Raw genomic sequence first — 24,803 nt, forward strand, 5'->3', positions numbered from 1 at the left:
CCATTGTGGTGGTCCCTAGTTCAAACCCCACGCTGTGGGTTAGGGGTAAGGGGTATTGTGAAGCCCGTAAGTCTACTCTCTTAACCATCAGCAGCCATAAGCCTGGTTCCCCCAGATCCTAACGTGGGTTAAGAGTCTTAGGCACTGATCTTGTGTGTATTGGGTATCTTAATCATTTTATGAATATATGAAAAGCACGTAATGTAAATTTTAGTCATAAATTCTCGTGCATGGACGAGAGGATGGTCCTTTGTCAGTCGAAATCATCCCGATCGATCTTATTCTTGCGGTGCAGATTCGTGATGGATACATTTCTTTCTGTTTCTGGTCTGCATTTAACTGGTTTTATTTGAATTTGGGCCTCCTGCAAAATATACATACAGCGACGTTTTCAATATTTTCTGAAAATTTTTACTTATATTTCGGTGTGGGAAAAGGACATATAGCGATGATTGTCTTAATGTTCCCTATGTAAATATATTCCTAATGAGGCTTCTTCTATTTTCTATATATATATATATATATATATATATATATATATATATATATATATATATATATATATATATATATATATATATATATATATATATATGTAGAGAGAGAGAGAGAGAGAGAGAGAGAGAGAGAGAGAGAGAGAGTGTTTGTGTGTGAGCTCTCATTCTTTTATATATATATATATATATATATATATATATATATATATATATATATATATATATATATATATATATATATATATATATATTATATATACACAGTATATATAATATATATATATATTTACACACAGTATATATTTTACACACACACACACACACACACACACATATATATGTATACACGCACACACATTTCTCTCTCTGAACGGTACGTGAGGCCGTACCTCACACACTCGCTCCAGCAGGATCTAAAAAACTAGCGCTACAGGAAGTGACGTCAGTTGTAAGAAGCGCACAGCTCTTACGTCAATCAATCCAACCTTCACCTGAGATGTCTCACCATGCAAGCTCCGACCCCGCCGTGTGTGACGTCGGCTGCGCACATGAGAGATTCCATGTCGTCGTCGGGATAGGCGCTCTGGCAGAAGTCGTTCGACTGGATGGTTAAGTTTGCCTCCATGACGACCGAGGAGAACTCTTCGGAGTTTGTGCGACCCCACCCGGCGATCAGGCCTTCCACTGGGTTGGAATGAAAGGAGAGTAACGTATAAGTATGATGGTAATGTGTACAGGTGTATTGTAAATATATATATATATATATATATATATATATATATATATATATATATATATATATATATATATATATTTATATATATATATATATATATATATATATATTATTGTGTGTATGTATGTATATATTATTATGTATATATGCACACATATACCTTCTAATGTATATTTGTATATGTATGTATGCATGAATATACATATATATGTATATATATACACATACCTTCTACTGTATATTTGTATATGTATGTATGCATGAATATACATACATATATATGTATATATATATATATATATATATATATATATATATATATATATATATATATATATATTCATACATATATACGTACCTACATATCCAAATATACAGTAGAAGGCATATTTGAAGACATGTTTCACGCCAGTTTATATGTTAATTCGTTCATTCATCTGATCAATTTACAAATAAAAGAATATGTTGAATGCTGTGAATGCTCAAGTACAGAAATTGCATGTTGATGATTTGACATCTGAACTATTACTACTAATTTAGATAATTTAGATAATTGTGGCTACTACTTATTTAGATAATGTTGGTGCGATTAAGCAATAAAATGCTCTAAAAGTGAAAAGGGAAACGTTTGAATCAGTAGTATTTAATAAATTGGTTTAATTCAAGCCACCGTGAAGGTAACACCGCCAGCCTTCCCCTTTTGACTTTGTGACATTTGATATCTTTCTTTCGCAAGGTGATAGAATCCTTTTGTGTTTCGAAATGATGCCGTGAAAATATGTCTTACTTATCTTGCTTGTGATATTTACGACTCGCTCTTAGAGCTTAGGGTATAACCTGTACATTTTTCAGCTGACTGGCTGATGTAACAATCAGAGAAATGTATTGGGTGTCATATGTTCTGGACATTGCATGCAATATTTGTTATCCGGGATTTTCTGTTTCTCTAAATCATTTTGTAAGTATATTGTAAACACGCATGGATGTGGTAGTATCGTTTTGCTAGATATTATTACTAGTTATTCCATCGCCGGAATATATCCAAAAGTTGGCCTTGCTACGTATATAAATGTATATATGTGTACATATATATGTATATATTTATATATATAGTATATATATATATGTATGTATGTATGTATGTGTGTATATATATATATATATATATATATATATATATATATATATATATATAGAGAGAGAGAGAGAGAGAGAGAGAGAGAGAGAGAGAGAGAGAGAGAGAGAGAGAGAGAGAGAGCAGACCATAAGCATTCACTGTCATTTCTTTTACAGTAAAGTCATGGTACCATCTTGGTAGTTTAGTGGATGTTGATGTTCGTTAGTTCAAAAAACATGGTACTACTTAACGCGCTGTGCCTCTTATTAGTCCTAATTATCGGACCTGTTCAAGTATTGTCTTTATTTGCTTTCAAGTCAATTATTTATCTGTTTGGTTCTATTGTAATTCACTATACTTGTCGTTTATTGTCATAGTCTTACTTTGTTCACCACAGGCCTTTTACTTCTGTATAAATAGGTTCCCATAATTAGAAATATACACATCATGTACCTGTATGAGTACATACAGGCTTCCTAGACATACGTAGCTATCATTTATTTTGGATCGTGTCAAGATTAGAGAACCCACTCACAGCAGGGTTCGCTACTCTTTACATGGGAATAATTGGGTTCGCTGTTCTAGACATGAACACTTCGATACCAGGGGCTAGTACTAAACAAGGCGAAATACATTTGACCCCCCAGGGGCTAGTACTAAACACGGCGAAACAGTGTAGATGAATCACTGTTTCACTGTTTCACTAGCCCTCATGTGGAATTGGAGTTCGGATCGGAAAGGGTCGGCCATTCTTTATATGGGGATCATTAGGTTCGCTGTTCTTGACATGGAGACGTTGGGTTCGCTTAGCTTTTTTATTTTTTGTCCATTTACTTATCCATTCGGATCTTTCCTAGATAGTGACCCCCAAGGACTAATGTTTCTTGGGGGTTATTTTCTTTATGATATTTACAGTCTTTTGTTTATGTTTTTTTACGGTAGTCCCCAACGGGCTTTTACTAAACATGCTGGAAAGGTGGGTACATATCGGGGTAAAATCCGTGGGGGTCACTATCTAGGAAAGATCCATCCATTCTGCCACTTAATAAGTTCTATCAGCTTAATGTCATTATTTATTTATTGACACATTAATATCTAAAGTATTAGTCTGGTTTACCTCCTTGTAGATCCCGCTTTGCATCCGGCGTCTTACACAACTTCCCTCCCCCCTCCTCTTCTTTCATTCTGTCAGTGAACCGCCGGTCTAGCCTGTGTCTCTTATCGTCAAACTTTGGCAGAAGAGACGCTGGCTGAATCCTCTCTCCGTAAGAAAAATAAGGCACAAGCAGCAATGCTGCGTTGTAAGCGTGTGTGCTAAAGTAAGTATACTTCGGATGGATAATGGAGAGCAAGGGGGTCCTGCTTATCTCGTAGCCTTCCTCCTCATCCAGGTTGTATTCGCCCAGAACAACCTGTTTAAAGAAAACAGAATTACTTTGTTGAGAGTATAACGTTATAATGTATGGAGGAGACAGTTTTAATATTTAGAGTTTCAGAATCTGGAAATACAAGGGGTTCAGTGTTTAGGAAAATATTTTAGTTTTTGGAGAAAAGGAAGTTTAGTATTTAGAATTTTATGTTTGTTGAAACGGTGTTGCGGTGTTCGGAGAGAACGGAGTTTTATTGTCGAGGCTTCTAAATCCATTATTATGAGGATTCTATCTGCTTTGATTTTTTCAGTATTTTTTCCTTGACTTTTGAATTAATCTAAGGACAAAAGGAGTTGCCTCCCAGGTTTTCAGCCTTTTCAGGTCTTTGGGTAATGAAGAATGCAAAGGCTTGAACGGTATTAACAATTTCTTAACACCTAACAGAAACATTGTAGTTAGCCTATACTTGTTTGGTTGATGTTGCTAATTTAAAGACCTTCAACAGCATTTGGGAGATCCTAGGTACATTCGAGCTCTATTTTCATGAGTGAAATACAGGTAAAGATTGTCCAATATCGAAAATATTAGGCCTCCCCATAATTTAGGGCCCAGAATATTTTGAAATACAAAAGAAGTGAAAAGAACAGCGTGTATTACACTGATTCCTACGAAGTAGAATTAGGATGCGGAGCAACAACCTTCCTAAAGGAATTGGCTTACTTAATCATCAGATATTCTTCAAAGACGGCAGTTGGTAGGCTAACGATGTAATTCCACCAAATATCAATTATCTCAATGCTAGCAGTGTCAGAATCCTTACTCTAACTGTTAAGGAAGGGAGGTTGTGTATTTATTTTCACTCTCAGTAAGTTGAATCTCGTAATATGTGTAGCTCCAGAGAAAAGCAAGACAACAGTCATTGCCACGTTCGTATTTTAAGTGCTGAATTTAGGATGAACCCAAGTGCAGAAAGTTCCTACAGTGTCATAATATTATGCTACGTTCACCTCTTATACTCTCTAGGCTACCACTCACCTCTGTCCCATGCGCTCTCATTCCAGCACCTTTGCCAAACCACGAAGCCTTTATTCATTCATTCTTAGTTCATAGAGTTATATACACACTTTTCAAAAGTCTTTTATTCTAGATCTTTCCATGTGACTAGACTGCCTCTTATCACTGGTATCAATCTCTCCATGTATGACAGGTGTTTTCCCATTTCCTTTGTGTCTTTATATTTCTCATCCATTCAACCTCTGTTCTTCGTGTGTACTATATAGATAATAAATTCCCACAGCTATTTTTTTTTTAGTTATTTCATCTGTAACCAGTGTCCCACATACATCCAAAAATGGGAATTTAGTGAATGATCTCCTCAAATTCCAGCTTTTGGTTCCTCTCTGTGTTCAACTGTTTTTTCAGACTTGTTGCCAATTTCTCTCAGTACCTCTCTCTTCTAGCCATCATTTGTTATATGTGCCTTTAGGGTATGAGTTAACGTATTCAATTCCTCCACCATCCTTACTAACATCCATCTTTTTTCTCATAATTCTACCCTTGCTAGTATTTATTTACAACTTTATCTTATAAACATGTCTCCAATCTCTGCAACTTCTATTTGATTTTCAGCATTATACACAGAATCATCTGCAAATATCAACCTCTCCACACTCCATTCACAATTCCCTTTCTTATCCTATAAACTTGGTCCTTCCCATGGTTTTACTACTTCCTCCATACATAAAACCATAAAACACTCAATGAGCCAGGGACCCACTTTCATACCAAATCAATTATCACTAATATTTACATATCCTAATACATGTCTTGATTCCATCTTGAGAAATTGAAATTGCTCTCAAATTACCTTCACCGTATCCTTGATCATGCCCTTGTTAGCTTTATTATAAGTTTTCGCCATGTCTGTACTAGTTACATGCATCCTTTTCCCTTTACTGTCTGGCTTGATCCATACACAGTATTCTGTGTCCAATTCTGCTCTGCTCGTTCCCCACCTTGGTGTGATCGGTAGCATTCTTGCTTACTAGCCTAGGAGACTCAGTTTCGATCGGTGCACTAGGACGGGCGAATGAACATGCTCCTTTTAATTGTGGTATGGCAGCTAGCATTAAAATGTGCATCTGGCTAGCAACCTCTCATTACAGACAAATTTTCTGAGAACTGGAAAGCTAAACACCCTCAGGCGCCACCCCCGTTTTGATGTTATAGGTTTGAAGTAAAACTTTTTCAGTGTATGCCATTCACCATTTGTAAGTGTGAGAAAGAGACGCGCGAACTGGGTCTGGTAAAAGTCGGTCTAAAATAAGAGCATAAAACGCCTCCTTGGTTTTTTAATGTGTTATGAGTGGAGTAAAGAGAGGTTAGAGAAATAATAGAAGAGCAGCAGGAAGTGGGAGAAGAAAATGGGTACTGAATTGAGCGCCAGAAAGAGTTTGAAAGTTTTTGTGAAAAGAGAAAGATGAAAGTGATAATTTGGTTAAATTGAAATCAAGAAGAATGAGAAATGAATTTTATTTTTGATGGTGGAAGAATGAATGTGGGTTTCTCAGTGTTTGTGAGTGAGTGTTATATTGATAAGAATAATTTAAAATCACACTTTTGATAATTACCAGCAAATTGTACGAAGACGAAGTGACGCAGGAAGCGGTTGTCAGGATCCAGAAGTTGTTGAGGATGGTTCCTCCGCAGAAGTGGGGTGGGGGATAATACTGGGTATCTCTGATAGAGACCAGCCACGGCGTTGATCCTTTGCCAACAGAAGGAAGAACAGATTACTCTTACTGCTCGGAGTTATCGTTATCGACGGCTTAATGTTTTTTCAGACACGCTCACATATATACTGTATATTATATATATATATATATATATATATATATATATATATATATATATATATATATATGTGTGTGTGTGTGTGTGTGTGTGTGTGTGTGTATGTAATATATGTAAGCTATATATATGTTGTCCTAGTAATTCAGTGGTTAAAAACCTTGCCTCACCAGTGAGAGACCTGAGTTCATTCCTGCAGGGGTGAAATGTCTTTGCCAGTTTCCTTAAGAATTTATGGTGCTTGTTGACTTAAGTAGTGAATTATGTACCTGGTGGTTAGTCGATTGTTATGGGTTATAATAAAATGTTTGCTGAGAACCGAAGGTATAACGCGATATATAGCCACCCCTTCTAACATGAAAAGGTGTAATTTCTATATTCTACCTATTCTACAACGCCATTCACTGCACCCTCTATCTTGCATGCACATTCTGGCTTCCTAGTACCAAGGCCCTTCTTTGGCAGAACTGTTCCAGTACATCTACCCAGCCTTTGCTAGACCTTTCTCTCCTGACACCACCAAATTAGTCTTTCACCAACCTAATGTCTTACATTTTTCCCGCGTGACCAAACCATCTCAATGCAGTCTGATTCATCTCGTCACTTGTGCCAGCTGATGTATATATACTATTTCTTTGTCGCTTCACATTTCTCGCGCTTTCAGTTCGTCTTGTTGCACACATAACACAGTTCGTCTCAACAGCTTCAACCGTTTTCTTTAATATACATATAATGTTTCGCACGTTACTTCTATAAAGGAGAATTGCTTCGAAAAGGAGAACTGATTCGAAAATAACCTGGTTTCCATAGTGTATGTAAATATATATATATATATATATATATATATATATATATATATATATATATATATATATATATATATATATATTTACATATTATACATGTAACTCGCTAATATTTACAATACTTAATTTAAACAATACAGTATTTTTGCCCAGTTTTTATGAGTATATGAACAATAACCTTATTGTAATTACATTTAAACTGCCCCTGTTAAAATGTATAGTTTCCGTTAAATTTATTCAGTGGATTTAAAAGTGCCTCATTAATTATCAGTCACCGGATTTCTTACCTGGCGTCGCTATGTCCCCGCCAATGATGTTCGTTTTCGCTGTTGCTGAAATCAGAAAAGAGGAAAAAATAATTTAGGAAAAACTTGTTAAGGAAGATCATTGAAATCATCATTACTGGTGTTTCTGTCCCGAAAAGAATGGCGCCAATTTTGAAGTGATTTGCAGTTTCATCATATTTTTATTATATTAAGTATGCTAAGGGCCTCTGCAATATCTAGTTTTAATATTTCGACAATTACGTGCGCAGATCAGTATAGCACTCATAGACTAGTCTGCGTTACATAGAGGAAATATAAATATTTGGAGAAATGTTGCTTATTATTATTATTATTATTATTATTATTATTATTATTATTATTATTATTATTATTATTATTATTATTATTATCAGTAGTAGTAGTAGTAGTAGGAAATTGAAAAAGACGTAAACCATATGGAACGTGTTTAATGATTGAGTGGTTTTCCAATTCTTAGTAATGATTATATTGTTGGTTTCCGTTACTCATGCTGCCTAGTAGTGCACCATCACCAAAAATTTCATTCGTTCAGAGTGACAGATTATGAAGATATTCGTGACATTTCTCTTTTTAATCTTTCCTTGTAGATTGGACCAGACAGTCTTGAGATGCTTTGGTTATGTGTAAAGAATGGAGGATGATAGGTTGATGGAAAAGAGCATACAGTTCGGAGGTGTTAGGAGAAGGGAGGAGAGAAGGCCCAGAAAAAAGATACTTGAACATCCTGGGAACGTGAGTGTGCCCGCGCAAGATGGAGATAAATGGCGCATTGGATGTATAGGGACTCGGCGTGCTGCTGATGAGCTGTGTAGTGATAGAAAGTGTCTAATGCTGGGAATTTTTTTTTTTAATCAGAGGTTCATCCACGATTCAGTAGTTTGTGCATGTTACAGTAATCGTTGTCTCTTCTTTTCCTTTTATATATATATATATATATATATATATATATATATATATATATATATATATATATGTATATATATACATATATATATATATATATATATATATATATATATATATATATATATATATATATATATATATATATATATATATATATACTCGTGTGTATGACTTTTGCTCAGTGAAAGAGATTCATATTTAGCACTCAGGCTTACGAACAAAATTAATGTAAACAAAGTATTCGTAAACACCTACTATGCCCAGCATTCACAGACGTCCTTCAATAACTGAATAATTAGTTACGACAGCCGCTTTCATATTCAAACCATCCTTTGACTGGTGTCTCGGAGTTCGTCAGCTGTGCCGTAAGGTTTCAGTTCTCACAGGCGTAATTATGTCGATTAAATCGTGTTTGAGCAACAAAGGTTACAGTATTTCCTTTGTAATCGACGCTCGTTCCGAACGCATTTCGTGTTGCATTCCCCCAATTCTGGAAGGTGCGTTTTCTTTATTCGTTAATTTCCGACGTTTGTGTTGTAAGAACCTTTTATTTTTACTGTCATTATGCAAAGGTCTGTGCCTGAGGAATTAACGGGAAAGCAAATATGACTTGGAAATTATTGGATTATTATATCACTTGCAAACAGGGAGACAGTTTTATTTTCCAGAAAATTCTTTTGATAACTGAAAAAAATATTGTCCCAACGCTTCATTGTTTTCTTGTAACCATCTTCCAACCGTAAATTAAACAGATATATGAAAAACATAAAGGACTTGATGATTTATCGCTTCAGCATTCAGTATTGTTCTCATGTTTGTTTGCTTATAAACACTATTCCTTGCTATAGAAACAGTCTAGAATTATGATGTACGCGAGCTCGTATAAAATAACAGAGTATTTCATATTTTTATATCACAACCTCAAATTAGAAAACAGCTTGACGCCTATACTATTTAGTGTAATTATTGTTATAAGTGTCTTTCGCGGTATGGGTTAATTTTTGTAGTTGTCCAGCAACGTAGCAGTTGCCTGTTAAAACCCTAATGCGTCATATATACTGTACATCCATAAGGACCGGAGCCGTTTTAAATAAATGTTAGAGAAAGTATGTAAAAGCTTGACCTACTGCTGAAAGCCTTTCAGGGAGCACATAACAGAACGTATCATTGCTTGAATTGTCGGTGCAGTATGAGAGTCAAGGCGAATGAATAATGTAATGACAATGATAATAATGATTTTTTTTTAAATAGCAATAAAGAGAGTAGAGGAAGTTCTCAGTTATATTAAAGGAAAAAGAAAAGAGTGGATCAGGAATTCTTCGGAAGCCGTGGAAATGAAAATAGTGAAAAATTAAAATTATATAAATTTATTTAAACTCGTTTTAAGTCCAGGGACTATTGTTCACGATAGGTAGTATATCTGTTCATCCCACCATTGGGGAAACTTTTGATATGAAAGTTTCAAGATTTGAAGAATTTTTCTACAATAAAATATCATCCAAAAAAACTTAACTTTAAACAAAGTTTATCGGCCAGCTTCTGTTGAACTGTTGGTGCAAAAACTAGGGCAGGTTCTTAGTTCACAGTGAGATGGTAAGGTTTCCGTTAAGTGGTTAACACTTCAGTGTGTTACTGTTTCTTTATTTAAATGGAAATATCTAAAAAGATGGCTCTGACACTCCAACAAGATAAGTCTCAAGTTTATCACAATATCATGCATTTTTATACCCCTGCAAACATATGCACTGTAATGCACTTATTATATATCGCGTTATCGGGACTGTGGTGGTATTATGACACTTGGTTATGAACAAAAACTCTCAGCGCAATGAGCATAAGGTGACTTGAGTACTTCTGTTTAGTAGAATGAGCAGTATTCCTTCTGTAGGGAAATCAGTAGTACTTATTACAAAATCCATCGTGGCCAAAAGTCTTAGATAATACTAACTGTAGCATTACAAGCATGCAGAGCTAAACAAGGGTGTTAAAAGAAATTACGAGGTTCATAGAGGGCGTTGAGTCTAGATAAGCAACTGTTCTGCGTCTGTAACTTCCTTAAAGAAAAATACCTATGAGTTCTAAACCACTTTACTTACGCTGTGGAGCAGGTGACCTTGTTGTGGGTACGTCAAGCACCGGGCTGTTCGTAACAAAACTTGACAGAAGGCTGACAGCAAGAAGAAGTAGATATATGCGACACATCCCTGTGGAATTGAAGTTTTTGAAGGGTATGCTTACCACAGCAAAGCCTGTTTTGCAACTAAAAAAACAACAGAAACTAGACATTGGACAATTTATTTTTTTGTTAGGCTAATTGGCTTCTCAAAAAAACACAGGCCTATGAGCCAGCAAGCAACTGTAACATTTTTTTTTTAAGTTCTGCCTAGAGCTGCCCTAGTTTTTCTAGTCTATTAGGCCTAGTATGGGTCAATCTAAATAGCCTAGGGTAACACATTTAAATAAATAGATAGATATACAGTATACATGTGTACACATCTCTGAGTAGATATGCTATATTTATTTCATTTGTGCCCATAAACACATGTTCGCTTGTAATTCGTTGTTTATAATTACACATCTAATTTTCTTATTCGAAAGCCGTACCAGTATACATAATTCATAATATCTTTTATCCGCTCGTCCGAGATTTCGATTAAAATATTCTAATCGTCGTTATCGCTTCGTAGGAATAAAAGGAGGGTTGTCGGTTTGTTGGGGAAGGCAAGTGGTGAGTATTTTGAAAAGCTTTTCACACGTGTAGACGAGATAAGAATGTATTTCAAGTGAGAAATTTTCTCAAACGTACAGGGTGAAGCTTTTGATAAGAATCGTGCGATCTTGTGTCTTTTTTCTCATGTCTGTTTTGTTTTCTTATGCATCAAGGATTTGTTGAAATAAACAACATACGAAATAGATAATGGTTAAAAGTGTAGGTCTGCTCTGCTCACTTTTGAATGGAGAAGCTCTCTGTAGCTTTCTCGAAAAAATTACATGGAAATTGCTGTGCTTAAAGCATAAGTATGTATCATGGAATATTACACACGTCATATATACTGTATATATGCATATATATATATATATATATATATATATATATATATATATATATATATATATATATATATATATACAGTATATATATTACGCATGCAAACACACACAAATATATATATATATATATATATATATATATATATATATATATATATACAAATATACATATATATATATATATATATATATATATATATATATATATATATATATATACACATATATGTATGTGTATATATATAAAAGTACATTTACTTACTTCAATTTGATAGAAAATCTTGATTTCTTATAGAAATAACCTTTTTTTTTTTTATAAACGTAGTTTTCGTGGCCTGTGATGTACTTCACTGTGCAAAGGCACAGTCGTTCCTTACGGACCAACGCTCATCATAAACATTTCCAGTCATTTGCTTGCCAATTGAGTGGGTCCAGCTTACGATAGATTGATTGATTTATGACTGCTAAAACTGGCGTCACTCTAGCTTACGAATGGCGTGTTTGCGTATGGAGCCCTTGGTGATGATGAATGCTACAACGAGACACCACGAAACGTCGAGACCTGCAAAAATAAAGCATATTTCTATATCAGTGTATTATACGAATTTTATTCGTCTATGCTTTTCGTGAATTTATTAATCCTCAAACATAGAGCAGTTTTTATTCTCGTGAATTTACTCGTGGCCTCACAGTCTAAAGCGTTCTGTTTTGCTAGTTTTATTATTATTATTATTATTATTATCTTTTTTTTTTCTTTTTTTTTTTTTTTTTGTCTATCACAGTCATCCTATTCGACTGGGCGGTTTTTATAGTGTGGGGTTCCCGGCTGCATCCTGCCTCCTTGGGAGTTCATCGCTTTTCTCACTGTATGCGCTGTTTCTAGTAGCACACATTTCTGCATGAGTCCTGGAGCTACTTCGGCATCTAGTTTTTCCAGATTCCTTTCCAGGGATCTTGGGATCGTGCCTAGTGTTCCTATGATTATGAGTACAATTTCCACTGGCATATTCCAAATCCTTCTTATTTCGATTTTCAGGTCATGATGCTTATAATTTTTTTTCTTTCTTTCTCATCTACTCTGGTGTCCCATGGTATTGCGACATCAATGAGTGATACTTTCTTTTTGGTTTTGTCAATCAACGTCAGGTCTGGTCTATTGGCACGTACCACCCTATCTGTTCTGATACATAGTCCCAGAGGATCTTTGCCTGATCGTTTTCTATCACTCCCTCAGGTTGGTGTTCATACCACTTATTACTGCAAGCTAGCTGGTGTTTCTTGCACAGGCTCCAGTGGAGGGCTTTTACTACTGAATCATGCCCCTTTTTGTACTGGTTCTGTGCAAGCGCCGGACATTCGCTTGCTATGTGGTTTATGGCCTCGTCTTTCGTATTGCACTTCCTGCATATGGGCGAGATGTTATTTCCATCTATTGTTCTTTGGATATATCTGGTTCTTAGGGCCTGATCTTGTGCCGCTGTTAGCATTCCTTCTGTTTCCTTCTTGAGTTTCCACTCTGTAGCCATTGCCATGTTTCATCGCTGGCCAGTTCTTTTGTCTGTCTCATGTACTGTCCATGCATTGGTTTGTTGTGCCATTCCTCAGTTCTGTTTTTCATTCTCCTGTCTCTGTATATTTCTGGGCCTTCGTCTACTTTTATCAGTCCTTCTTCCCATGCACTCCTTAGCCAATCGTCTTCACTGGTTTTCAGTTGTTGCCCCAGTGCTCTGCTCTCGATGTTGATGCAGTCCCCTATGCTTAGCAGCCCTCTCCCCCCTTCCTTTCGTGTTATGTACCGTATAGTCTGTCTGTAGTTACTCTTGGGTGTAGTGCTTTGTGTATTGTCATGTGTTTTCTAGTTTTCTGGTCTATGCTGCGAAGTTCAACCTTCGTCCGCTCCCCTACTCCTGCGCTGTATCTGATTACTGGTACTGTCCATGTGTTTATGGCTTTCGTTATGTTTCCGGCGTTGAGTTTTGACTTCTTGAGTATCGCCTTAAGTCTCTGCATATATTCTTTCCTTATCGTGTCCTTCATCTCTTGGTGTTTTATATCCTCTCCTTCTATTATTCCCAGGTATTTGTATCCTGTCTCATCTATGTGTTTGATGCTATTCCCCTTTCTGGTAGCTTTATCCCTTCAGTCCTTGTTACTTTGCCTTTTTGTATGTTGACCATGGCGCATTTTTCTATTCCAAACTCCATCCTGATGTCCCCAGATACAATCCTTACAGTCTGGATTAGGGTATCTATTTCCTTGATGCTCTTACCATTATTATTATTATTATTATTATTATTATTATTATTATTATTATTATTATTATTATTATTTTAATTATTATTATTCAGAAGATGAACCCTATTCATATGGACCAAGCCTTACATGGTCCATTGACTTAAAATTCAAGATTGCAGAAACTATGGTGTTCATTAGGAAGAATCTCTATTCATTTATTCGATACCTGAAAATATAGTATACCTTATCTTTGCGGTTTTGGTGGACTGTGTTATTTGAAGACTATAAGATAAAACATTTGATCCCAGTAAATTTTTAAGCTTTTTCTCTCTCATTTTCTGCGTGAAAACATGAAACACTTTTTCCCCGCAGTTTTATCGTTATTTCATACCTATTCCTTTTGTTTTGTTGATGTTTCTATTTACATATGCCCTTGTTGTTTGCTTTCTTATTCAAGAAATATACATCGTGGCACATCTGAGTGTTTCTTATTTACTCTTAAGGACACCATTTTAATTCTAATTGTGGTATACGTACAAGTCGTCGTCTTATTGTTATTAGCAGTCAGAATGTGTACGTGTCATTGAGAAAAGCAGAAACGAGATGTTTTCAAGTGTAGATAAAAGATAATGAGTAATTAAGAGAACTTTTTCCCAAAGCTGTTTGGGAAACTCCTCAATCATATTAATATTATCCTTACTTTTTCATTCAAAGAACGAGGAAAATGGTGAGAATATATTTCATTAGTAGTAGTAGTAATAGTAATAATAATAATAATAATAATAATAATAATAATAATAATAATAATAATAATAATAATAATAATAATAATAATAATAATAATATAATAATAATGTGATAGATGGAGATCTAATCCAGGTTTAGTAGCTCCCAGCTGCAGTTGTATTAGAAAAGAAAATAAAAGCAATCCATTCAATGGTTTCCAGAGTTGGAGAGAAAAATATTTATTTATATATTTTATTTATTTTGTTCTGGAGTTGAAGACTGCATTGTCATGGCTTATCATTTTGGTTTTCAGTTCATGGTCCCATTTCATTCCAAATCTTAATGTTCAGTCTCCAAAATATATTGAAGTCATTCTAGGTCAAAATAAGAATAATAATAGCAACAGCAGTATGGGAGTTATGTAATAAATATAAACACGTGAATGATTTTTTATATATATATATATATATATATATATATATATATATATATATATATATATATATATATATATATATATATATATATATATATATATATATATATACATACGTATATGAAATTTTTATCACACCGTGATTTATATACAATCATGAAGCCACAAATGTTTTTAATATCAATTCACGCTACTTTGGAAGATCCTCGATGGGAATTATCACCGAAGGGGAATTTTATAAGTGATGATGGATCAGGACCCGGCGGTACTGATCCATTTATCACTTATAAAATTCCCCTTCGGTGATAATTCCCCATCGGGGATATTCCCGAAGTAGCGTGAATTGGATATTAAACAACATTTGTAGCTTCATGATTATATATATATATATATATATATATATATATATATATATATATATATATAGTTAGTTAGTTAGTTAGTTAGTTAATAAATAACACCTACAGCAGAATGTACAATGAAACCTCGAAAACATCGAACAGATAAATGGGTGTAGATTTAGGAAGCAAAAGAGCAGGTAAACTATCAGAACTTTGCTAAAAATATCGTAGAAGCAAACAGTTTTTACGAGAGGAAGACCAAGTTACTACCCTCTATTATTAAATCCTGTACTCTGTTCTTCCTTCCTTAGTATCTAATGAAGTAAAACAGTTGACTAACCTCAAAGACGAAGCAGAGATATACTTCATGGGGGCGAATTTACTTCATAGGGGAATTTTCCTTCGTGAGATAATGAAAAGATACTAGGCAACGTATAGGTTGGGGTGGGGAATGTCCAGGTGTTTTCTCATTAGTTATAAAGAGGTGTTTGTAGTGATTTCTCCCAGACTCGGTCCATTTATGGTTCAAATTGTATTTTCTTAGGTAAGGGGAAATTATGAAGTAAGGCACCCGTATTAGCGAGTTCTTCACTGCAAAAATTGCGGTTGTTTTGCAAAAAATTCAAGTTCGCTGCAAAAATTGCAGCGCTTTCTAAGGTTTCTGAAAAATAAATCTAAACCCATAAATATATAAATAAAATACGCGGAATCGAGAGGACTAATTGTTTTCTTGGGAGCCAGAGTTATTATTATTATTATTATTATTATTATTATTATTATTATTATTATTATTATTATTATTATTATTATTATTATTATTATTGTGTGTAACATCTGAAAAGCAGCCTGAATGTGATAACATAAATTGCAAATAGAGAGATATTTCGTCACACACACACACAAACACACACACACACACACACACACAAATAAAGGCTAATGCTAGTAAAGGACAGTTGTGTCGAAAGGCCTAGCAACTAGTCCGTTGTTTCAAGTTTCCTTCGTGGCATTAGACTTTATTTTTACATTCATCACGTGCCCTATCTTCGTGATTCATTTATACTCATACACACATGTATATATATATATATATATATATATATATATATATATATATATATATATATATATATATATATATATATATATATATATATATATATATATATATATATATATATATATGTATATATATATGTGTGTGTGTGTGTACTTATGTATGGTTGAGAGAGAAAATGATTCTGTAACTGAACATAATTATGCAATACACCATACGGCATATTTTTGTAACTGAAACGTGACATCCCACACGCTGTCTGACGAAAATTTAGGCCAAAATTCTTCGTGTGGCATACTTTTGCACATAGATAAGCTCCTGACGCGTAGCATTTTTTTTTTTCGCTCATTGAAGACCGTTGCTATCTTATCTAGAATTGTATGATGCGCAATAATAAGCAGGAAAAAAAAGGTGTTTGTACGTATCCATAGGAAAACAGCGACTGTTTACTTTCGTAAATTTATCTTATCGTTATGAAAAGAAACTGGAGTTTCTTCTGTAACTTTTGGTAGAGATATTAGCTGAAGTACGTGTTTTCTTTTGGGAAAGATATTGACTGGGTCAGCACTTTCTTTCTGGGAAGGACATTGAGTCCCTACTTTCTTTTCGGGTAAGATATTAGTCGAGTCCGCACATTCTTTTTGGGAGATATTAGTCGAGTCCGTACTTTGTTTTTGGGATAGATACTGATTCTGTGCTCTCTTTTTGAGACAGATACTGAGTCCCTACTTTCTTGTTGGGAAAGATATTAGTCGAGTCCGTACATTCTTTTTGGGATATATTAGTCGAGTCCGTACTTTCTTTTCGGGATAGATACTGAGTCCGTACTTTCTTTTTTCGGGAAAGATATTAACGGAGACCGTACTTTCTTACGGAAAAGATGTTAATTGAGTCCATACTTTCTTTTTGGAGTAGATACAAATTGAATCTTTACTTCCTTTTTGGGAAGATATTATTTGAGCTCGTACTTTCTTTTTGGGATAGATACTAAGCCTGCACCTTCTGTTTGGGATAGATACTGAGCCTGTACCTTCTTTTTGGGATAGATTCATTTTGGGATAGATGCAGAGTCCGTACTTTCTTTTTGGGATTTGGGATAGATACTGAGTCCTTTTGGATAGATACTGAGCCTGTACCTTCATTTGGGATAGATGCAGAGTCTGTACTTTCTTTTTGGGATAGATACTGAGCCTGCACCTTCTTTTTGGGATAGATACTGAGTCTGTACTTTCTTTTTGGATAGATACTGAGCCTGTATAGATACTTTTTTGAGTCTGTACTTTCTTTTTGGATAGATACTGAGCCTGTACCTTCTTTTTGGGATAGATACTGAGTCTGTACCTTCTTTTGGGATAGATTCTTTGGGAGATACTGAGTACCTTCTGATACTGAGCCTGCACCTTCTGTTTGGGATAGATACTTTTTGGATAGTCTGAGTCTGCACCTTCTGTTTTGGATAGATACTGAGCCTGATACTGACCTTCTTTTGGGATAGATACTGAGTCTGTACCTTCTTTTTGGATTTGCCTGCACCTTCTTTTGGGAGATACCTTCTTTTTGGATAGATACTGAGCCTGCACCTTCTGTTTGGGATAGATACTGAGTCTGTACCTTCTTTTTGGATAGATACTGAGCCTGTACCTTCTTTTTGGGATAGATACTGAGCATGCACCTTCTTTTTGGGATAGATACTGAGTCTGTACCTTCTTTTTGGATAGATACTGAGCCTGCACCTTCTGTTTGGGATAGATACTGAGTCTGTACCTTCTTTTTGGGATACTGATACCTTCTTTTGGATAGATACTGAGCATGCACCTTCTTTTGGGATAGATACTGAGTCTGTACCTTCTTTTGGATAGATACTGAGCCTGCACCTTCTGTTTTTGGGATAGATACTGAGTCTGCACCTTCTTTTGGGATAGATACTGAGCCTGCACCTTCTTTTTGGGATAGATAGTCTGTAGATACTGAGCCTGCACCTTCTGTTTGGGATAGATACTGAGCCTGTACCTTCTTTTTGGGATAGATACTGAGTCTGCCTTCTTTTTGGATAGATACACTTCTTTTTGGGATAGATACTGAGTCTGTACCTTCTTTTGGATAGATACTGAGCCTGCACCTTCTTTTTGGGATAGATACTGAGCCTGTACCTTCTTTTTGGGATAGATACTGAGTCTGCACCTTCTTCTTTTGGGATAGATACTGAGTCTGCACCTTCTTTTGGGATAGATACTGAGTCTGTACTTCTTTTTGGGATAGATACTGAGCCTGAGTCTGTACCTTCTTTTTGCACCTGTACCTTCTTTGGGATAGATACTGAGTCTGTACCTTCTGTTTGGGATAGATACTGAGTCTGTACCTTCTTTTTGGGATAGATACTGAGCCTGTACCTTCTTTTTGGGATAGATACTGAGTCTGTACCTTCTTTTTGGGATAGATACTGAGTCTGTACCTTCTTTTGGGATAGATACTGAGCCTGTACCTTCTTTTTGGGATAGATACTGAGTCTGTACCTTCTTTTTGGATAGATACTGAGCCTGCACCTTCTGTTTGGGATGAGATACTTTTTGGGATGAGTCTGTACCTTCTTTTTGGATAGATACTGAGCCTGTACCTTCTGTTTGGATAGACTGAGTCTGTACCTTCTTTTGGGATAGATACTGAGCCTGCACCTTCTTTTGGGATAGATACTGAGTCTATGTACCTTCTTTTTGGATAGATACTGAGCCTGCACCTTCTTTTGGGATAGATACTGAGTCTGATTTTTGGATAGATACTGAGTCTGTACCTTCTTTTGGATAGATACTGAGCCTGTACCTTCTTTTTTGGGATAGATACCTTCTTTTTGGATGATACTGAGCCTGCACCTTCTTTTGGGATAGATACTGAGTCTGCACCTTCTTTTGGGATAGATACTGAGCCTGTACCTTCTTTTTGGGATAGATACTGAGTCTGTACCTTCTTTTTGGGATACTGAGCCTGACCTTCTTTTGGGAGTCTGTACCTTCTTTTTGATAGATACTGAGTCTGTACCTTCTTTTTGGGATAGATACTGAGTCTGTACCTTCTTTTTGGATAGATACTGAGCCTGTACCTTCTGTTTGGGATAGATACTGAGCCTGTACCTTCTTTTTGGGATAGATACTGAGTCTGTACCTTCTTTTTGGATAGATACTGAGCCTGCACCTTCTGTTTGGGATAGATACTGAGTCTGTACCTTCTTTTGGGATAGATACTGAGTCTGTACCTTCTTTTTGGGATAGATACTGAGTCTGTACCTTCTTTTTGGATAGATACTGAGTCTCTGCAGCAACTTTCTTTTGGATAGATACTGCCTGCACCTTCTTTTGGGATAGATACTGAGTCTGTACCTTTTTTTAGACCTTCACATTTGGGATAGATACTGAGTCTGTACCTTCTTTTTGGATAGATACTGAGCCTGCACCTTCTGTTTGGGATAGATACTGAGTCTGTACCTTCTTTTGGGATAGATACTGAGCCTGTACCTTCTTTTTGGATAGATACTGAGCCTGCACCTTCTGTTTGGGATAGATACTGAGTCTGTACCTTCTTTTTGGGATAGATACTGAGTCCATTACTTTCTTTGGGATAGATACTGAGCCTGCACCTTCTTTTGGGATAGATTTGTACCTTCTTCTTTTGGGATAGATACTGATGAGTCTGTACCTTCTTTTTGGATAGATACTGAGTCTGTACCTTCTTTTTGGATAGATACTGAGCCTGCACCTTCTTTTTGGGATAGATACTGAGCCTGTACCTTCTTTTGGGATAGATACACCTTCTTTTTGGGATAGATACTGAGTCTGCCTTCTTTTTGGGATAGTCTTCTTTTTGGGATAGATGAGTCTGTACCTTCTTTTGGATGATGCTGAGTCTGTACCTTCTTTTTGGGATAGATACTGAGCCTGCACCTTCTTTTGGGATAGATACTGAGTCTGTACTTTCTTCTTTTTGGATAGATACTGAGCCTGCACCTTCTTTTGGGATAGATAGTCTGATAATAGATACTTCTGTTTGGGATAGATACTGAGTCTGTACCTTCTTTTGGATAGATACTGAGTCTGTACCTTCAAGCCTGCACCTTCTTGTTTGGATGAATGCTGACACCTTCTGTTTGGGATAGATACTGAGTCTGTACCTTCTTTTGGGATAGATACTGAGTCTGCACCTTCTGTTTGGGATAGATACTGAGTCTGTACCTTCTGTTTGGGATAGATACTGAGTCTGCACCTTCTTTTTGGATAGATACTGAGTCTGTACCTTCTTTTGGGATAGATACTGAGCCTGCACCTTCTTTTTTGGGATAGATACTGAGTCTGTACTTTCTTTTGGGATAGATACTGAGCCTGTACCTTCTTTTTGGGATAGATACTGAGTCTGATAGATGCTTCTTTTTGGGATAGATACTGATACCTTTTTTTGGATAGATACTGAGCCTGCACCTTCTTTTTGGGATAGATACTGAGTCTGTACCTTCTTTTTGGGATAGGGAGTCTGTACCTTCTTTTTGGGATAGATACTGAGCCTGCACCTCTGTTTGGGATAGATACTGAGTCTGTACCTTCTGTTTGGGATAGATACTGAGCCTGTACCTTCTTTTTGGGATAGATACTGAGCCTGCACCTTCTGTTTGGGGATAGTCTGTACCTTCTTTTTGATAGATACTGAGTCTGTACCTTCTTTTGGGATAGAGTCTGATAGACCTTCTTCTTTTGGGATAGGATAGATAGACTGAGTACCTTCTTTTGGGATAGATACTCTGGATAGATACTGAGTCTGTACCTTCTTTTGGGATAGATACTGAGTCTGTACTTCTTTTTAGGAGTAGGCCTGTACCTTCTTTTTGGGATAGATACTGAGTCTGTACCTTCTTTTGGGATAGATACTGAGCTGAGCCTGCACTTTCTTCTTTTGGGATAGATACTGAGTCTGTACCTTCTTTTGGGATAGATACTGAGTCTGTACCTTCTTTTTGGGATAGTCCGTACTTTCTTTTTTTGGGATAGATACTGATACCTTCTTTTTGGGATAGATACTGAGTCTGTACCTTCTTTTTGGGATAGATACTGAGCCTGTACCTTCTTTTGGGATAGATACTGAGTCTGACCTTCTTTTTGATAGATACTGAGCCTGCACCTTCTGTTTGGGATAGATACTGAGTCTGTACCTTCTTTTTGGATAGATACTGAGCCTTTTTGGGATAGATAGAGTCTACCTTCTTTTTGATAGTACTGAGCCACCTTCTTTTTGGATAGATACTGAGTCTGTACCTTCTTGTTTGGGATAGATACTGAGTCTGTACCTTCTTTTTGGGATAGATACTGAGCCTGTACCTTCTTTTTGGATAGATACTGAGCACCTTCTTTTTGGGATAGATACTGAGTCTGTACTTTGGGTTTTTGGGAGTCCGTACTTTCTTTTAGATACTGAGCCTGCACCTTCTTTTTGGGATAGATACTGAGTCCTACTTTCATTTGGGATAGATGCAGAGTCCGTACTTTCTTTTGGGATAGATACTGAGCCTGCACACCTTCTTTTTGGGATAGATATTGAGTCTTTCTTTTGGGATAGATACAGTACCTTCTTTTTGGGATAGATACTGAGCCTGTACCTTCTTTTTGATAGATATGCACCTTCTGTTTGGGATAGATACTGAGTCTGTACCTTCTTTTTGATAGATACTGAGCCTGTACCTTCTTTTGGGATAGATACTGAGCCTGTACCTTCTGTTTGGGATAGATACTGAGCCTGTACCTTCTTTTTGGGATAGATACTGAGTCTGTACCTTTGATTTTTGGGATAGATACTGAGATACTGAGCCTGCACCTTCTGTTTGATAGATACTTCTGTTTGGGATAGATACTGAGTTTCTTTTGATACTGACCTCTGTTTGGGATAGATACTGAGCCTGTACCTTCTTTTGGGATAGATACTGAGCCTGTCTTTTGGGATAGATACTGAGTTGCTTTTTTTTGGATAGATACTGAGCCTGCACCTTCTGTTTGGGATAGATACTGAGCCTGTACCTTCTTTTGGGATAGATACTGAGCCTGCACCTTCTTTTTGGGATAGATACTGAGTCTGTACCTTCTTTTTGGATAGATACTGAGCCTGCACCTTCTGTTTGGGATAGATACTGAGTCTGTAATCTTCTTTTGGGATAGATACTGGGAGTCTGTCTGTACCTTCTTTTGGGATAGATACTGAGCCTGTCTGTTTGGGATAGATACTTCTTTTTGGGATAGATACTGAGTCTGTACTCTTTTGGGATAGATACTTTTGGGAGCCCACCTTTCTTTTTGAGTCTGATACTGAGTCTGTACTTTCTTTTGGGATAGATACTCTTTTTGGGATAGATACTGAGTCTGTACCTTCTTTTGGGATAGATACTGAGTCCTGCATGATTATTTGGAGTCTTTTTGGATAGATACTGAGTCTTTTTGGGATAGATACTGAGCCTGCACCTTTTTGAGGATATTTCTTTTGGGATAGATACTGAGTCTGTACCTTCTTTTTGGATAGATACAGAGTCCTGACTCTTCTAGATACTGAGTCTGCACCTTCTTTTCCTATTGTTTGGGATAGATACTGAGTCTGCACCTTCTGTTTGGGATAGATACTGAGTCTGATAGATACTGAGCCTGCTTCTGTTTTGGATAGATACTGAGTCTGTACCTTCTTGCAGTGAGCTCTGTAACTCTGTTTGGGATAGATACTGAGCCTGTACTTTCTTTTGGGATACTGATACTTCTTTTTGGATAGATACTGAGTCTGTACTGTTCTGTTTGGGAGTCTGTACCTTCTGTTTGGATAGATACTGAGTCTGTATTTTCTTGTTTGGGATAGATCTTCTGTTTTTGATAGATACTGAGCCTGCACCTTCTGTTTGGGATAGATACTGAGTCTGTATTGAGTCTTCTTCTTTTGGGATAGATACTGAGCCTGAGTCTGTTGGGATAGATACTGAGTCTCTTCTTTTTGGGATAGATGCACCTTCTGTTTGATACTGAGTCTGTACCTTCTTTTTGGGATAGATATGACTTCTGTTTGGATAGATACTGAGCCTAGCACCTTCTGTTTGGGATAGATACTGAGTCTGTACCTTCTTTTTGAGGATAGATACTGAGTCTGTACCTCTTTTTGGGATAGATACTGAGTCTGTACTGAGTCTGTCTTCTTTGGGATAGATACTGAGTCTGATACTGAGTCTCTCTGTTTGGGATAGATACTGAGTCTGTACCTTCTTTTTGGATAGATACTGAGCCTCACCTTCTGTTTGGGATAGATACTGAGTCTGTAACCTTCTTTTTGGGATAGATACTGAGTCTGCAATTCTTCTGTTGGGATAGATACTGAGTCTGTACCTTCTTTTTGGGATAGATACTGAGCCTGCACCTGTTTGGGATAGATACTGAGTCTGTACCTTCTTTTGGGATAGATACTGAGTCTGTACCTTCTTTTTTGATACTGATACCTCTCTGTTTAGATACTGAGCCTGCACCTTCTGTTTGGGATAGATACTGAGTCTGTACTTTTTTTGGGATAGATACTGAGTCTGCACCTTCTGTTTGGGGATTGGGATTTTGATATTGAGTCTTCTTTTGGATAGATACTGAGTCTGTAATTTTTTGGGATAGATACTGAGCCTGCACCTGCACCTTCTGTTTGGGATAGATACTGAGTCTGTTCTTTTGGGATAGATACTGAGTCTGTACCTTTTTGGATAGATACTGAGTCTGCACCTTCTGTTTGGGATAGATACTGAGCCTGCACCTTTCTTTTTGGGATAGATACTGAGTCTGTACCTCTTTTGGGATACTGAGCCTGCACCTTCTTTTGGGATAGATACTGAGTCTGTACTTCTTTTTGGGATAGATACTGAGCACCTTCTTTTTGGGAGATACTGAGTCGTACCTTCTTTTTGGGATAGATACTGAGTACTTTCTGATACTGAGCCTTTCTTTTGGGATAGATATTGAGTCTGTACTTTTAGATATTTCTGTTGGATAGATACTGAGCCTGTACCTTCCTGTTGGGATAGATACTGAGTCTGTACCTTCTTTTTGGATAGATACTGAGCCTGCACCTTCTGTTTGGGATAGATACTGAGTCTGTACCTTCTGTTTGGGATAGATACTGAGTCCAGCACTTTCATTTGGGATAGATGCAGAGTCCTGTACTTTCTTTTTTGGGATCAGATTTGAGGACCTTCTTTTGATAGATACTGAGCCTGCACCTTCTGTTTGGGATAGATACTGAGTCTGTACCTTCTGTTTGGGATAGATACTGTTTGTAGCCTGTACCTTCTGCTTGATAGATACTGAGCCTGCACCTTCTTTTTGGGATAGA

General features: G+C 36.4%; 1 protein-coding gene across 2 annotated transcripts in view; it reads right to left on the reverse strand.

Moving 5' to 3' along the window:
• The window catches only part of LOC136838752 (trypsin II-P29-like), a 37,950-nt gene that overhangs the window by 3,851 nt on the left and 9,296 nt on the right, over window positions 1-24,803 (reverse strand). Inside the window, exons 2-7 of one of the 2 annotated variants that reach the window (XM_067104219.1) lie at window positions 11,901-12,200; window positions 10,684-10,791; window positions 7,664-7,708; window positions 6,351-6,487; window positions 3,468-3,762; window positions 1,003-1,181 (exon numbers count right to left, since the gene is read on the reverse strand). In XM_067104219.1, the coding sequence (XP_066960320.1) occupies window positions 1,003-1,181; window positions 3,468-3,762; window positions 6,351-6,487; window positions 7,664-7,708; window positions 10,684-10,789 (762 nt within the window). In that variant the 5' untranslated portion in view covers window positions 10,790-10,791; window positions 11,901-12,200. The remainder of the gene's footprint in view (window positions 1-1,002; window positions 1,182-3,467; window positions 3,763-6,350; window positions 6,488-7,663; window positions 7,709-10,683; window positions 10,792-11,900; window positions 12,201-24,803) is intronic. The other variant, XM_067104220.1, reaches the window with a different exon arrangement.

The sequence above is a fragment of the Macrobrachium rosenbergii genome, chromosome 5, assembly GCF_040412425.1.
Source record: "Macrobrachium rosenbergii isolate ZJJX-2024 chromosome 5, ASM4041242v1, whole genome shotgun sequence".
In the NCBI taxonomy this organism is placed as follows: Eukaryota; Metazoa; Arthropoda; class Malacostraca; order Decapoda; family Palaemonidae; genus Macrobrachium; species Macrobrachium rosenbergii.